Source organism: Pochonia chlamydosporia, chromosome 7, assembly GCF_001653235.2.
Source record: "Pochonia chlamydosporia 170 chromosome 7, whole genome shotgun sequence".
Taxonomy (NCBI): Eukaryota; Fungi; Ascomycota; class Sordariomycetes; order Hypocreales; family Clavicipitaceae; genus Pochonia; species Pochonia chlamydosporia.
Genome location: NC_035796.1, coordinates 1,076,380 through 1,090,276, shown reverse-complemented (window position 1 = coordinate 1,090,276; position 13,897 = coordinate 1,076,380). Strand labels below are relative to the sequence as shown.

General features: G+C 50.7%; 6 protein-coding genes across 6 annotated transcripts; 2 read left to right on the top strand and 4 right to left on the bottom strand.

The window, feature by feature from the left end:
• Positions 1–164: 164 nt before the first annotated feature.
• VFPPC_07213 (beta-1,3-endoglucanase) lies at positions 165–2,646 on the bottom strand (the record flags this gene model as incomplete). The annotated part of the gene is made up of 3 exons (XM_018286113.1): positions 165–1,849; positions 1,919–2,184; positions 2,276–2,646. The coding sequence occupies 3 exons, from the start codon at positions 2,644–2,646 to the stop codon at positions 165–167; spliced, it is 2,322 nt and encodes a 773-aa protein (XP_018139817.1).
• A 635-nt stretch (positions 2,647–3,281) lies between these two features.
• Positions 3,282–3,509, bottom strand: VFPPC_16609 (hypothetical protein; the record flags this gene model as incomplete). Its single annotated transcript, XM_018294362.1, has 1 exon — positions 3,282–3,509. The coding sequence occupies one exon, from the start codon at positions 3,507–3,509 to the stop codon at positions 3,282–3,284; it is 228 nt and encodes a 75-aa protein (XP_018139818.1).
• Positions 3,510–3,569: 60 nt separating this feature from the next.
• Positions 3,570–3,846, top strand: VFPPC_16610 (hypothetical protein; the record flags this gene model as incomplete). Its single annotated transcript, XM_018294363.1, has 2 exons — positions 3,570–3,592; positions 3,702–3,846. The coding sequence occupies 2 exons, from the start codon at positions 3,570–3,572 to the stop codon at positions 3,844–3,846; spliced, it is 168 nt and encodes a 55-aa protein (XP_018139819.1).
• Positions 3,847–7,305: 3,459 nt separating this feature from the next.
• Positions 7,306–7,656, top strand: VFPPC_18091 (hypothetical protein; the record flags this gene model as incomplete). The annotated part of the gene is made up of 1 exon (XM_022429748.1): positions 7,306–7,656. The coding sequence occupies one exon, from the start codon at positions 7,306–7,308 to the stop codon at positions 7,654–7,656; it is 351 nt and encodes a 116-aa protein (XP_022285160.1).
• Positions 7,657–8,696: 1,040 nt separating this feature from the next.
• Positions 8,697–9,732, bottom strand: VFPPC_07212 (hypothetical protein; the record flags this gene model as incomplete). The annotated part of the gene is made up of 2 exons (XM_018286112.1): positions 8,697–9,623; positions 9,712–9,732. 2 exons carry the CDS (start codon positions 9,730–9,732, stop codon positions 8,697–8,699), a joined length of 948 nt encoding a protein of 315 aa, XP_018139820.1.
• Positions 9,733–10,835: 1,103 nt separating this feature from the next.
• Positions 10,836–13,291, bottom strand: VFPPC_14179 (major facilitator superfamily transporter; the record flags this gene model as incomplete). Its single annotated transcript, XM_018291949.1, has 2 exons — positions 10,836–12,738; positions 12,816–13,291. The coding sequence occupies 2 exons, from the start codon at positions 13,289–13,291 to the stop codon at positions 10,836–10,838; spliced, it is 2,379 nt and encodes a 792-aa protein (XP_018139821.1).
• Positions 13,292–13,897: the final 606 nt, after the last annotated feature.

The window sequence follows — 13,897 nt, the reverse complement described above, 5'->3', positions numbered from 1 at the left end:
CAAAGTTAGTCCATGAATCATAAATCTTCATGAATAGAAGAATTAGTATATAAAAGAATTAGACCGGAGTCAGATGTTCATAATCCCAAAAAGTAGCTAAGCTGATCAACTCCAGTGTACAAAAACCCAGTCTATAAAGTGATTCACACCATCTTATCCCAAATTTACAGCATCATAGCGGCAACGGCGCCGAGGACGACGAGAGCGCTCAGGCTCTGCTTGGCAGCACCACTGACAACAGTAGGCGGGCAGTTGGGACCAGTGCAGCCCTGGTTACCTGGGGTAGGGGTAGGGCTGCTGGTCTCGACGTTGCAGGAGTCACCGACGCAGACGACCTGGGAGCCAGTAGGTCGGGGCTGGGCAATGGTGGTTGCGTTGGAGGTGCCGTTGTTCCAGCCGCCGGGCTGAGTGGGCTTAGGAACAACAGTCTCGGTGTTGTAGATGATGGTCTTGGAAGGATGGAAGGGCGACTGGGTGGTGAAGCCGCCCTTGGGACCAGTGGGAACCTGGGTCTCCTCGCCGGGGCAGTAGGTGGTGGTGACGACTTCGGTTGTGACCTGGCCAACGGGGCAGTTGGTGACGGTAGGCGCACAGCTAGTGATGGTGTAGGTCTTGGTCACCTTGGTGGTGATGGTCTTGTCAGAACCATTGCCTCCGTGGCCAGGGGTCTTGGTGGGCTTAGGGCCGGCTGGGGTGGTCTTGACGGCAGAGACAGGGCAGACCGTGGTATACAGAGGGATGGTCACGGTGGTGACCTTGCCAATGGGGCAGTTGGTGATGGTTGGCTTGCAGCTGGTGATGGTGTGAGTGGCAGTGGTGTATACAGTGGAGGTCGTCATCTCAACGGAGGAGGTGATGGTGGAGTTGGACCACTTGGTTGACGAGCTGGCCAGCGACGTTGGGGTAGTGGTGATCGGGGCCTTGGTGGTAGAAGTCGTTGAGTCGGTAGACACGGAAGCCTTGGAAGTCGTGCTGCTCGTGGTGTCAGTAGCCTTGGAGGTGCTCGAGGTAGTGACACCGCCAGTCTTGGAGGTAGTGCTCGTGGTTGTCTCGGTAGCCTTGCTGCTGCTGGTGGTCTTGATTTCTGAAGTAGTTGTAGTGGTCGTCTTCACACCAGACGTGGTGGTGGTGGTAGCAGGCTTGGAAGACGTGGTGGCAGACGTGGTCGTCTTGGACTCAACCGTCGTGGTGGTTGTTGGCTTGGTCGAGGTGGAGGACGTAGTCTTCGTGCTGGAAGTGGTGCTGGTTGCCTTGGTAGACGTGGTGGAAGTGCTCGTCTTGGTGCTTGAAGCGGTCGAAGTGGTGGAAGTGGTGGTGCTAGTAGGCTTGGTAGAGGTGGTAGAAGACGTGGTCTTGGTGCTTGATGCAGTCGTGGAGGTGCTAGTAGGCTTGGTGGACGTGGTAGAAGACGTCGTCTTGGTGCTGGACGTAGTCGTGGTGGTAGTCGGCTTGGTGGAGGTGGAAGACGTCGTCTTCGTCGTGGAAGTGGTGGACTTCGTGGTAGTCTTGGGAGCGTTCTGGCTGAAGATACGGATATCCTTGACCTTGAAGAAGACGTTCGCAAAAGCAGACGGGTTCTTGGTAACGTAGTCCTTGCAAGTGCTGCCAGTGGCGATGCCACACTGGTCCCAAGTTCCCACTCTGTCAACAGGGTTTCCGCAAAGGTCAATGTTCAAGATGATACGCTGGTCCTTAAAGACCTTATCGACATTGCAGAGAGACTTCTGCACCTGGATGGTGGGAAGTCCCCAGGTAGAAGAATCAGGAGAATCAGAGCCAATGTTTGCGGGAACATCCTTCCAGTGCCATGTATAAACCTTGATGAACTCACTAGTCCACTCCATGGCGTCTAGTTTCACTCAATGTCAGCACACTATTCAGTTGGAATAGAATCGAAACTTTTGTAGGATGGACTTACAAACACCACCGTCTGCGCTAGCCCAGGGGCCCTTAACGTCATTGCCAACACATCCCTGATTATTCCACTGAATAGGGGGGTTGGAATAATCGTTGTCGCAGTTCGAGGTGGCAACAGTGGCACTCTGACCAACATTCGAAATCGTGCAGCTGCCAAACTGGCTCACCTTGTTCATGTGGAAAGCAGGCTTGTTGAAAGAGTTGGTGTTCCAGCCTTCGAGCATGTCAACCTCGCCGTCCGTTGGCCAAACATTACCGACGGTCCAGCTAAAGTAAGTGTTAGTACCCAGCGCAAAGTTGCATTGAATATTTTGAAATACAATAACAAATTGCCATTTCAGGTTGAGTGAATACTTACAAAGCGGGCCAAGTACCACATTTGTTCTCGGGCAAGTGTGTGAAACGAGCAATAATGAGCCCTTTGTTCAGCTGAGCCTTGGACTCGATCCTGATACTGTCACGACCACGGGCACCAGCCTTGACAACATTTTTGCTGTCAACTCCGAGGAGAACTTCACCCTTGTCAATCTTGGCGATGCCGGCATTGATAGCCTGCTGTTTGCTCAGAAAGTTGACAAATCCCTGATTAGGCGAGTCATCGGTGAAGAAGTTGAACTTGTCGAAGAAGTTGGTCGAGTCGTAGGTGTCTTCGATATACCACTTGGTAGCGGCAGCGTTGCCGACCAGGGCTAGGGCGGCAGTACCCAGGGAAACGAGGGATGGAGCCATTTTGTTTTAGTTGATGTGAGTGTATTTAACGAATGTATAAGCTGAAAAGCAGCAACGAGTGACTAGGACGTGCGATACGTCAGAGGACGAGCAAGATGCTCTTGAATGTCAAGGAGAGACAAGTGACTATGTCTCTACTACAGGACAAACGACCGGGTATAGGATGGTGAAGACTAAAAGAAAGGCAAAAGCTGACGGTGGGTAGGAGGCTGCTTTTGAACCATCATGTCCACGTTGAGCCGCAGGGGCGGAGTCCTAACTCTTCTTGCTTAGCAGCCTGTAGTGCTTTGGGAGATCTGGGAGAATCCATGGCATCCCACGCGGCACACCATGACAAGCAAGCGCTGAATGGAGAAAACAATAGAACTAGGCAAAGCAAACCTACCAACGAGAGCTGTTGAGCGATTGAGGCTGAGAGTACCCTTGGTTCATGGTATCGGGCAACCCACAACATTGTACCAAGTGGCCAGGAGGATGTACACGACATGGGTTGTAAGCTATCTCACTTGGGAGTAGTATAGGAATCAAATGGGGCGTCTACCGCGTTGTGAACAACACGGGATAAACTGGCATGGGGATTCAAATTTGAAGACAACCAACTTGCTGAATACGAGTGATATCTTTTCCTGGTGTATCTACTCGAGCGACATAGCCCAACAATTGTGCAGAAAAGGATCGATCATGAACTCGCGGGTCGATTGAAACATGGCTTTCTGCTGTATGAGACAGGAGACCTTGTTCCTTGGCCGCCTCTTGTCGAAGCGGACGAACTTGCTTGGCCAACACCACGCTTTGTAAACCAAGATGGGATGGCGTTTGGCCACAACCGATTCTGGGCACCTCGGCCATGCAGATGGGTCCATGGAGCCCCCAGGGGCAGCCTAAAATGGTGACCGGGAGCAAATAGTGGAAGCCTCATCTAAATGGTCCGTAATATGTGCAAATGGCTTCTGAGGTATTCTGGGTCAGTCGACGCTAATGCAGGAACTTGATGTTGGTTGGAGTCTGTAGTTGGGCATGATCTGGTAAGGGGAATAAGTAAATACCAAGTGAAGGAGGCCAGTTTTCCCCCAATTTCCCACGCTCGTACAGCAGCCCTGCAAAGCCTTAACTGAGAATGTTATGGATGGGTCCTGCTTGCTGACGGCGTTGGGATTCCTCGGCCAGTTCTGTCAAGGACTTGGCAATGACTCGATTTGAGCTGTCAAGCGTGGCTCCGGATGAGTGACTGACGTGTCGCAGCCCTGTGCATATTCGGAACCACAGAGTTTGTGGGATTAATATAAATTGAGTGGGACATTGCAAACCTTCCGTCTCGGCGGTGACACGGACCGTGGTGTGACAGAAGCTGATACAGACGGCTTGAGGCTCGGTAACAGCAAAGAGACTTGACCGAAGAGAAAAGACCAGACGTTCCTTGTGTGCGTTGATTGTGTTGTCTCGATTTCCCCCTGGTCAGATGGACTTGGCCAGACCACGACGGACAGGGATAATGACAAGTAGTTCCCGCGGCGAAGGCCATTATTGGTTAGGAGCCGAGCCGTGATTGGCTGTGGTTGCCTCCTCTGCCCTGCATCGCCAGGCGCTTGCATTATCAGGTACCAGAACACAACCAGACTTGATACCAAGTAATTCTGGCGTCAACTTGGTCAATGCTTGAGGGGCTGCTGTTGACGACTTTGGAGGCTTGATTGATGGTTCATGTCTGCAACGAGGCGCTGAGCCACTGGCGGTCACTGGACATTTGATCTGGAAGATTTTGTCCTGCAAGCAACCAGACTTTGACTTGTTCCCCTGCTCCCCTGTTCCCCTGACCCGCCCCTACCTCTTTCGGTTTTGCCGTGCCTTCCATCTCCAACTCTGCAAATCTTCTCCTTCGCGGGACGATGATCCGGCTCACCCGACCGACGGAAAAAACATCTTCTTCCATGGCTATTTTCAGAACTGACTGAACACTCTTTTGCCTGAATTACGGCTCGTATCCTCTCTAGTGCTTCACAATGAACATTTACTCCTCCAAATTATCTTCACCCACCTAAAGTCCTCTCGCTCTGTCTTCAAGCCAGAGATTCGCTGTCACCATGTCACGCTGCAGCTGCCTTGCCAGCTCTTCTTTCATCCCCTCGCAGGCTGAGCTGTCATACTGAAGTAACTTCTCTCTGACAACAGAGTCCACCGAATCCGTCCCATCCCGCTGAATGGGCCTCGCCTACACCATTCTCAATCGGGCCTTGGCCGAGCAAGTCATCACAGCGGTCCCACGCTTGACGGGCGCAACATCACCCATGCAACAAATTAGATGGAAGATGGACCAGCTTCCAGACCATTGGCTTGGCAGGTACATGTACAGTAACGGAGTAAACCACTCAACTTCTGCAGGAGCCATGTATCACACTCCTATATCACCATCTCACAGGCAAATACGTCACAACTCTCCCACCAAATGTGGCTCAATGGGCCAGTTGAAAATGCGAATCTTCCGCCCACTACAGTACGAAAGCATCTCATTGCCAAGCAGTCTCACTGCCGTTCCAATCTGGTTTCCAGGAGAGGGCTGTGATCAAAGCACAAATATCAGACCTTATCCAACCTCAATCAGGCTTACCCTCTCTCCACATCGTCCTGCATTGACCAGATCGCTCCCCTGATCTTTGTTGGTGGAACTTTTTCTTCACCTTCTTACGGCATCACTTGAACGTTGTCATTTTCCGTCACCACCAATCTCTCAATGTGGTGAGTTCGTCCTTGATATTCGGTCACCATTACGCGTGGTGGCCATTAAAGACTTCGGGACGATAAGAATACTACCGCGCAGAGGTCTGCGTTCATCTTGTTGACCTCTAGCCGAGGAGACACGCAGCGAACGAGTGAGCAGAAAAGTCTCGTCGACAGTGAACTTCCCAGCGTAATGGCATAGCAAATCTTGTCATCATCACCGCATCTCTTAACCCCGATATGACCTCTCCAAGGACCCTTTGTTGCCAAAACGTACATCACCCCATGTCTTCGGTGGGGTTGACCATTTGGCCCTCACCGTTTCCAACTAATACATAACAGTCAGTGGCCGAGGATGATGTAAAGTCCCCAGAGAATGCAAATCCAACGCTGTACCTGCATACATTGCTGCCCTGCAATGTGACGACCACCCTTGCTCGGTGACTTCCTCTTGCGTGTTGAACATCTGCAACTTGCCAGCTTGAGAAGATTGCATTTCGTGATGACCAAGAAGCGATTGGTGCCACGGAATAAAGAAAACACGTGCCCTGCCCTTGATGTAACTATCAAATTGTCAAATTGGTTCAAGTGATATTGCACGTCAAGTTCGAAAGTCACGTAATATTGTCACAAAAACCACGCATATATTGCATCTGGCACTAGTGAACCGTTGCAATGATTCTGGCTCTCTGTTGATTGCCACGTAATAGCAAAATAAACTCATATTGATGAATATTTTGTATAGTTCTCTGGCTACGACAAAAGTTAGTTGCTCAAAATAATGCAATGGCTTCTAGTATACAAATACATCTAATGCACCTAAATACCCCTTTGTCCATCCCGTCCAGCGAGTATGGAGACACTCATTGCATAAAGTTCTTCAATCCAACCGCAGCAAACTGCTCCGGCTTCCCATCAACCTTGACCTTTCCCACACGAACCCAAGAGGCATCACAAATGCGTACCAAACACGAGCCGTCCTCACAAACCACCACTTTCACCTCATGTTGTATGGTCTCTTTCCCTTCACCCTCATACTCACACACCAAACTCCCCTCACCCGTTTGCCGTGTCTCTCCCCCCTCAGGCAAGACAGCCTCGGCGTCTAAGAAAATAACCCTTTTCCTACCATTCTTCCCACTAACAGCGTGCGTCCACACCGATCCCAGCACCCGTATCCTCCTAACAAATTGCTCACTTGTCCAGACCAACCAATCCACCTGTCCATCCGCCTTGGTGACCTTTGGTGCATGAACGAGCTGTCTCCCTTGCAATTCGGCCGCTTTCCAACCTACGTCCTCTTGCGGTGGAACATGCACTCCTGCTCGTAATCCCCTGATAAGCATTTCTGCGCCGCTCACCGCTGCTGCTGATAGAACCTCCTGGAACGGGGCGTTGGGTGCGATGGGCAAGCCTGGTGCAGGAGTCTGCGCGAGGATGGTCCCATGGTCAAAGGCCGTGTGATCGAGTGTCTGTAGTGAGATTCCCATGTGTGTATCTCCTCTGAGTAGAGCGTGGTGAATTGGTGCTGGGCCACGAAGACTATGCCGGTTAGTATTTCGTCCTAGTTTGAGCTGGGGGTAGTCATACTCTGGTAGTAAGGAAGGGTGGACGTTTAAACCGCCGTATTTGGCGGACTTGAGGATTCGAGGAGGTACGAAGAGGCCGAATGATACTACTATGATGAGATTTGTGTCATTGGGCAGCTTGTCGTGTTAGCATGAATGAGTGGCGAGGGTAAGAGCAACTCACATCCCAGTTTCGAAAAGTTGTCCGTTGGTGTATTGGGAGGTTGAGTTGTTCTGCTAGTGTTTTACATGGGACTATCTTTATTAGCAATCGGTAAATCACTTGTCGCCAGGTCCGTCTCCCACAGCACTCCTCGATACCAGTTTACCGTTAAAATATGTAAAACTTAGAGGATAACCCAAGAGCTCTCATCTCATGAAAATGATGCCAACACTCACCCTCACGAATCGTCTTGAACCCCCTCCCCGTCCTCCTCCCCGGCAACACCATCACATCCAACGCCTCAATGAGTTTCTTATTCTCAGCATGTTCGCGATGCAGTGCCCTCAGGGACTCGCAACTAAATGCGTCGGAACCACAGAACAATATCCTCAACGGATCCGAGACCCGGGACGAGCTGTGTCGCAGCTGGGAATGCAGATGCGGGTGTCTCGCCAGGCGGTAGGCTTGGGCCCTGCTTATGAGACGGAACATGATGACGGGTTCATGGTTATGTTTGCTCTTGATGCGGAGTCTACTGCATGGTGTGGAATTCGGTGCTGTTGATTGTATGTTGGTGATGGGGATGCGCGGTTGATGTTCGCGTTTAGAGAACGCACCGTTACTTGCATATCTGGCTTGGGACCTGATCGGCGCTGCTGTCGGTAGGTTTTTGCTCGACTGTGCATTCATTTTGAGTTTTGGAATTAAATTATAGAGATTTTGAATGAGTTTTGGTATACTTTAACGAAGAGTAATGAAGGGGTGTATAAGTAGTGTATGCGGCCGAAGCCGTTGAGAATGTGTGCTGGATGTGGTGCAGCCTATGCCTATCCAAGCCAAAAATATGAGAAGAAGGTTGAACATTCTGCAGCGCAATTCCTACAAATAATACTGACGATACCAGAATTCTTCAGCATTAAATGCCAAGAGCAATTGAACAGTAGAGCAGAAGCATACTCCATACTGAATAGATCACGCATACGATGAGCGTAAGACCTTGGCTGTATCGATATCTGCTGATACAAGCCCTGCGGCTTGAAGCGGAAGAAGCCAGTACGGTGGTATAGTATTCGATCATAAACACATCTCGAAAATTCGACGTCTTAATATGCGGAATAGTCAAAGACTATCTAGATTCAATGCTTCTTGTCCAATATGGTTGCGGCGACCCTCACTTGTGCTGTTCTTTCCGGACACGAATGCTCTCCAAGTTTCTACCGGAGTCATGCGCACCTTTCGCCAGGTAATTCACTACATACCTAGGTAGCCACACCCCTGAATTTCTTTCCAGTTGTTCAATCGCTCGGTTTGCACTTCACACCCAGCCATATAAGACGAACAGCGAGGCGGCATCTAAGTCTGACAGGCTTCTGACGTGAGCTGACATGGAGGTGTGATACCGAACCGCCTCAGCATCAAATCTATAACCACATTCAAACAGTGTGCCGTATTGCAAATCTTCTAGAATCAATGTCCCTCAGATACAACTAACTTTCAACTTATCACCATCATCAAGCGTACACACCGTATTCCCAACGCCATAAACAGCAAACCTCCTATCCAGCAAAATCCCCCAAACGCCAATATCGAAATCCAAAAAAAAATCACCCCACAACACTCCAATTACAACCTACAGTCCAAACCTCCCCAAGCAAAGTAACCTCCCAAACCGGCTCTTCAATGACAACCAAACTCCCCACCCGTACGACCGCCCTCCTCCCCAATCCCGTCAACTTGCCCTCTCCAGCGAGTATATACCCCTTCGAAGCATCAGACTCGCCCACCGCCCCTCGAACAAGATACATCCTTGCACCGGGACTCACATCCTCCACCGTAACTCTCAAAGCAGAGTCTTCATCCGGCGGTCCTTCCCATCCTTTCACCTCGGATAACCAGCCTTGCAGTTGGGACGCCATGCCTCCAGGGAGGTATTTCGCGCCCCGGCGCTGAGGGGAGAATGCCTCTGGTAAGATGGGCGGGGCAACAGTCTCAGCCGGTTTGAAGCGTGGCGCAGGGCGGAAAATCGGTTCTTGCTGAGGGATTGCTTCGTTTTCTGCCTGTGAACTAGTTTGGTTCTCTGGCGTTGATGCTCGTACATTTGTAGGTGTTGTTTCCGCCGCGTCGAGGGAGCTTGATCGTGCGGGTGATATAGACACTCTTCGTCGCTTTACTTCCCTCCTGTCGGGCGATAATTGCGAAGATTCCGAGTCAGGAATTAGACCAATATCATCCTCCTCATGGGAACTTTGGGAAAGGTGCTCCGTATCCTGTGCCGTCAGGACATCTGATTCAATCTCTATCGTATCCTGTAACCGCCCACTCCGGGACTCAGCATCACCTGCTACCGAGTCATCGAGGGACTCGTCGCCATCCTCCTCGACATCCTCGATTTCATGAGCCCTACGCTGCGTGGGCCGCGGTACAGATGATGAACCGAAGCGTGGGGTTGAATGGAACTGTTGTGATGCTTGAGGCGCAGGTGATTGTGTTGGGGGTCTCTTCGGCAGCAGAAAGCGCCGTGGGGTAGGTGTCTGCTGGTCAATCAGCAAAATATTCTCCTCTTGGAGACTGAAAGAAAAGAGAAATCGCGGGGATTAAAAGACTCAGGCAGGGGCTTACCGTGGGCGGCGGCGGGTTCATGCTCTATCAGTCAAGACATGTTGCGTGAAGGTGTTGATGCTGAGTGGGGCTTGTCGTCGGCGGCATGAAGCAGAGAGAAGGGAGGAGAGGCGGAGTGAATAATGCGCCAGACCAGACACGACGATGCCATCACATCACTGTTCCGCAATTCGACGTCACTCATCTTTTTGGCCAATACAACGTTGGCGGGAACAAGCTCGCAATCTTTTCATTACTCGACTTTCATGACAATTGTACATTGCACGGAGGACACATTCATCATCTGGCTGGGAGGGGTTGACGTTTTGTGGCCATCATCGTCGATCGACAACCACAACCTTCCACCGTCAGCCGAGGAAGGCAATGCAGTCTCGCTTTCCATTCACACGTCACAATGCACCCTGGTGTGTTTTAAATATTACTGTCATTAGCCACATAGGGCGAAGAAAGGCCATCTATACACTAAATTGTCTCGACATGGAGTTCCACGGGCAAGCCTCGCATAGTCCCTCCAGAGATGCGGCAAGAAATAATGAAACAAGTCTGCCAGTCAAGGCGCGTCGCTATGAACCGTTTACACCCAACGCGCGACGGAGCGTTGCGGCAACATGATAAGAGCAAAAACCAAACGACGAAGGAAAAAAATGTTTTAAAAGGGAAACCACGTCAAATAGACATCTAATAGACGAACGCCGTTTTGTGCATTTCATCGTCGTGCAACACCTCCCACCCCGTGTCAACGCCCAGAGCCAACCTGGAGAGTTGCAAACCATCATAGTACACTGCATTCTTCGCCTCAAGCAAGGGAAGTAATGCCGCTTCATAACGAACGGTATCATAAAGAATACCATGTTGGCAAAAAAGAAATCAAAACACCGCTCTTGAGTATGCCGGTTGAGATGCGAGTGATGATGTAGAAAAGTTTGAAATCATCTTTAAGAAAACGAAATTGGGTATCCCAAACGGTCGAAGTTTGTTTCGTGACGAAGCAGAAAAAGGTGAAGATGAAGTGAGGCAGTCACAAAATGCTGTGATGCGTCTTTTTTTGTTTGTTTCGTGTACGGTGTGGTTGCACATGTCCTGTCGGTGAGGATATTTCTTTGCCTAAAACTCGACAGGCATCTTTAACCAATAGCCAACTCGAAACCCGACTTGTGGCCAGGCTTTGTTGGTTTTGTGTTCTTGATGGGGTGAAGCATCACAGATGGCAAACAAGGGCGACCATGTTTCTTCTCCCAGTCAAATCCACCAATATCAGTATCAACCCACCCCATCCAGTTGTTGTACAGTCGGTTCGGTGGTTCGGCACGGTAATACCAGGTGGTACCTTGGAAACGGCGCTCTCTTCCCCAACCAAAAGGCGAGCCGCGACCGCCAGATTCACCAGCAGGTCCAGGGTTGAACCAATTATTGAGGAAGCCTCCTTTCCAATCTCGATCCATAAACACGGGGTGAGGAGCGAAGACTGTCTTCAGGCCATGAAGTAGAGCAACAGTTTGTGCCGTCATCTCAGACGCAACATGCTGACCGCGTAGATTCTCGACATGCATGATGTCAAGGAGACGCTTCGAAATTCGAGATTGTGTCACAATAGTCGTGCGACGAGGCAAATCAGTTGACTTGTGGTTTGCATCGCTGTATCCCCATACGTGGTTGGAAATAATCCACTGGCTGCCAACGGGATCAAAAATAGGGCCAACACTAATGAAGTCGGCTTCTTCGCCAACACCCCATTCATAGTTATCCTCTTCATGCGACGCCACAGGAGGCTTGGGGCCGACTGGCTTGATAAATGGTAGGTCGGGAGGTCCCCAAATGGTGTTGTTACCTCGTTTCTTGGCAACGTCCTCACGGAAGGACGAGTCATAATCACCGTGATATTCAGGAATGTAGTAGCGCTCGTTTCTCTCCCACAGATACTTGCGTGGCTGTTTCTTTGCAAATGCGGATATCTTCTCAAGGAGGTCATAATGGTGCCCAGTGTATCGGAAATCCATTTCCCAGTTCCAAATCTGGTCGAACTGTGGGTGGTCCTGGCTGAACTTCTGCACCGATAGCCACTGAGCGCTGTGGACTGCCCGTGCATACTCATCCTTCAGCTCCGGGTACACATCCCACACCTGATGGTCGTTCCACAGCACAGTGATGCCATGGAATTCCGCAGGTACATTCTCCTTCAAAACAGTTTGGTAAAGCTCGTCGTCATCAAAGATCGGGAGACTTTGATTCTTAGAATGAACCAAGAGAAAGACTTCGTACTGACCACCGGTCTTGAGACTGAGCTCGCTGACCAGAGCACGAATGACCTGTCTGTCGTTGTCGCTATATTTCATCCCAGTGTAAGATCTAAGAAGAACGGCAGTTCGCGACTCCTTGGTAACTTCTCCACGCTTGGCAGCAACGGAGCGTCCTTTGATTTTGGGGGTGTCTGATTTGGGCTGCTCCGACTTGGTGTGAGTGACCTCTTTGTTATCCTTCTGCTCCGATGGCGGCGGTGCGGGCTGACGAGTCTCGGCGTAGTTGTTCAGGTATGGGTTCTTGTTGCTCATGGTCATGTCGAAACGGTCAGCATTCTGCTTAAGACAATGCTGTTGCAGTTCGCCCCAATTAATGTTATCCCAGTTGATTGTTTGGTACGATCCGCCAACCTTCTTTTTCATCTCCCAGAGTCCGTATTGGCCCAGTCGACTGTCACGTTCCCAGCACAAGTTGGGATCAATGCCGAACAAGTCATAGCCCCCAAACTTGGTCTGAGGCCACCTCGCCGGGCGGCCACGGTAAACGAGAAGGTCTTCGACGAATTCGCCAGTGGGACCCTTGCAAGGCACGTAAGGTGCGTGCCCATTTTTCTTCCATTCGTCGCCATTGTAGTCTGGATACGGGTTGAATCGCACAGGTTGATCCTCGTTCAAATTGAACTTGACATTGGGGTCTTCCCGCAGGTACTTGCTCTGTTCTTCGGTTCGATTATCCTTCAGAATAAGTTGGTTAAGAGTGTTGCCATAGACCAAGTTTGAGTTCGCGAGCCTAGTGTAGAAATAAAAAATTAGCACGGATTCTGGCCAAGAGTAAATCCCGATTAATCACCACTGGCGAAAACATACTTGGAGGTAGTTTTGTAAGCGTAGCGCCACATCTTTCGCAAGTCTTTCTCGTGCTGTAGTCTCGCAACATCGCCAGCTTCTCGATGTGTGCCGTCCGTTTCGTATCCCGGCAGGACGTCGTCATTTGTTTCCTTGTCGTCGGGATCAGACCAGTAGGTCAAATCCTCAATGTCAATCTCCCAACCCGCGCGAGTCCCAGTAGGCTCTTCATGGTGATGGCCAGGGTCGGGTTTGAGGGCGACGTCTTCCGGTTTGGGGATAGGCGGGGACTTTTCGTCCTGCTTGGCATTTTTGTTGTCTTGCGTCGGGTTTGGTTTGTCCGCGTGCCCACTCTTATTATAGGGAACAATCTGCAGCCGCGGCGATGGACCACTAAAGACCAAAAAATAAACCGAAAGCGCCGCCAGAATAATGATGAGGAGAGACCTCAGGCGTGGCCGAGATATCAGAGTCCGTCTTCCTTGAGGATGTAGCATTTTGTCCATTGCCTCTCGAAAGAGGACGTTAGCAACAGGTGCTAAAGGAGTGACCGGGAAGTCGAGTAGTTCGGTTCAATTAGAGCGAGTGGCCCGCGGCGGACTTGAGAATGAGATGACAAGCAGTCTAGAATCCAGCCTCGTCACAAATCGGTCTAACTTCTGAGGCCAGCATGGACAAGTGGCAAAGGGGGGATTCCAAAGTTAGAGGCCGCCTTTGTACGTCACAAGTCGCATTAAAGCTCGTATCGGCAGCTCGAAAGGCTCGTAGACTCGAAGGATTGGGCAAAGGTAAGCCGGCGGTGGATGGCGGGTCGGAAAGTATAGGTTTGCAAAGGGGATATTCGACAGCCCGCTGGTCGTAATCCCAAGTCAGTCACTTGCGGTTGTTGCGAAAGACCTTTGCTTTGTGAAGCTTTGTGAAACCGAGCGCCTGAGTGTGTTCAGACTTCACCACCTCACAGGTGGCGTGTGGTCCAGCCGAGAGCGTTTCAAATAGCACGTCGTAGCCCCGACTCTTTGGTGCGTGCATCAAATTCTGATGCTTGAGAAGTTGATCAGACCCAGCAGCGCAGAAGCGCGAGTCGAGACAAGAGCACAGCGAGA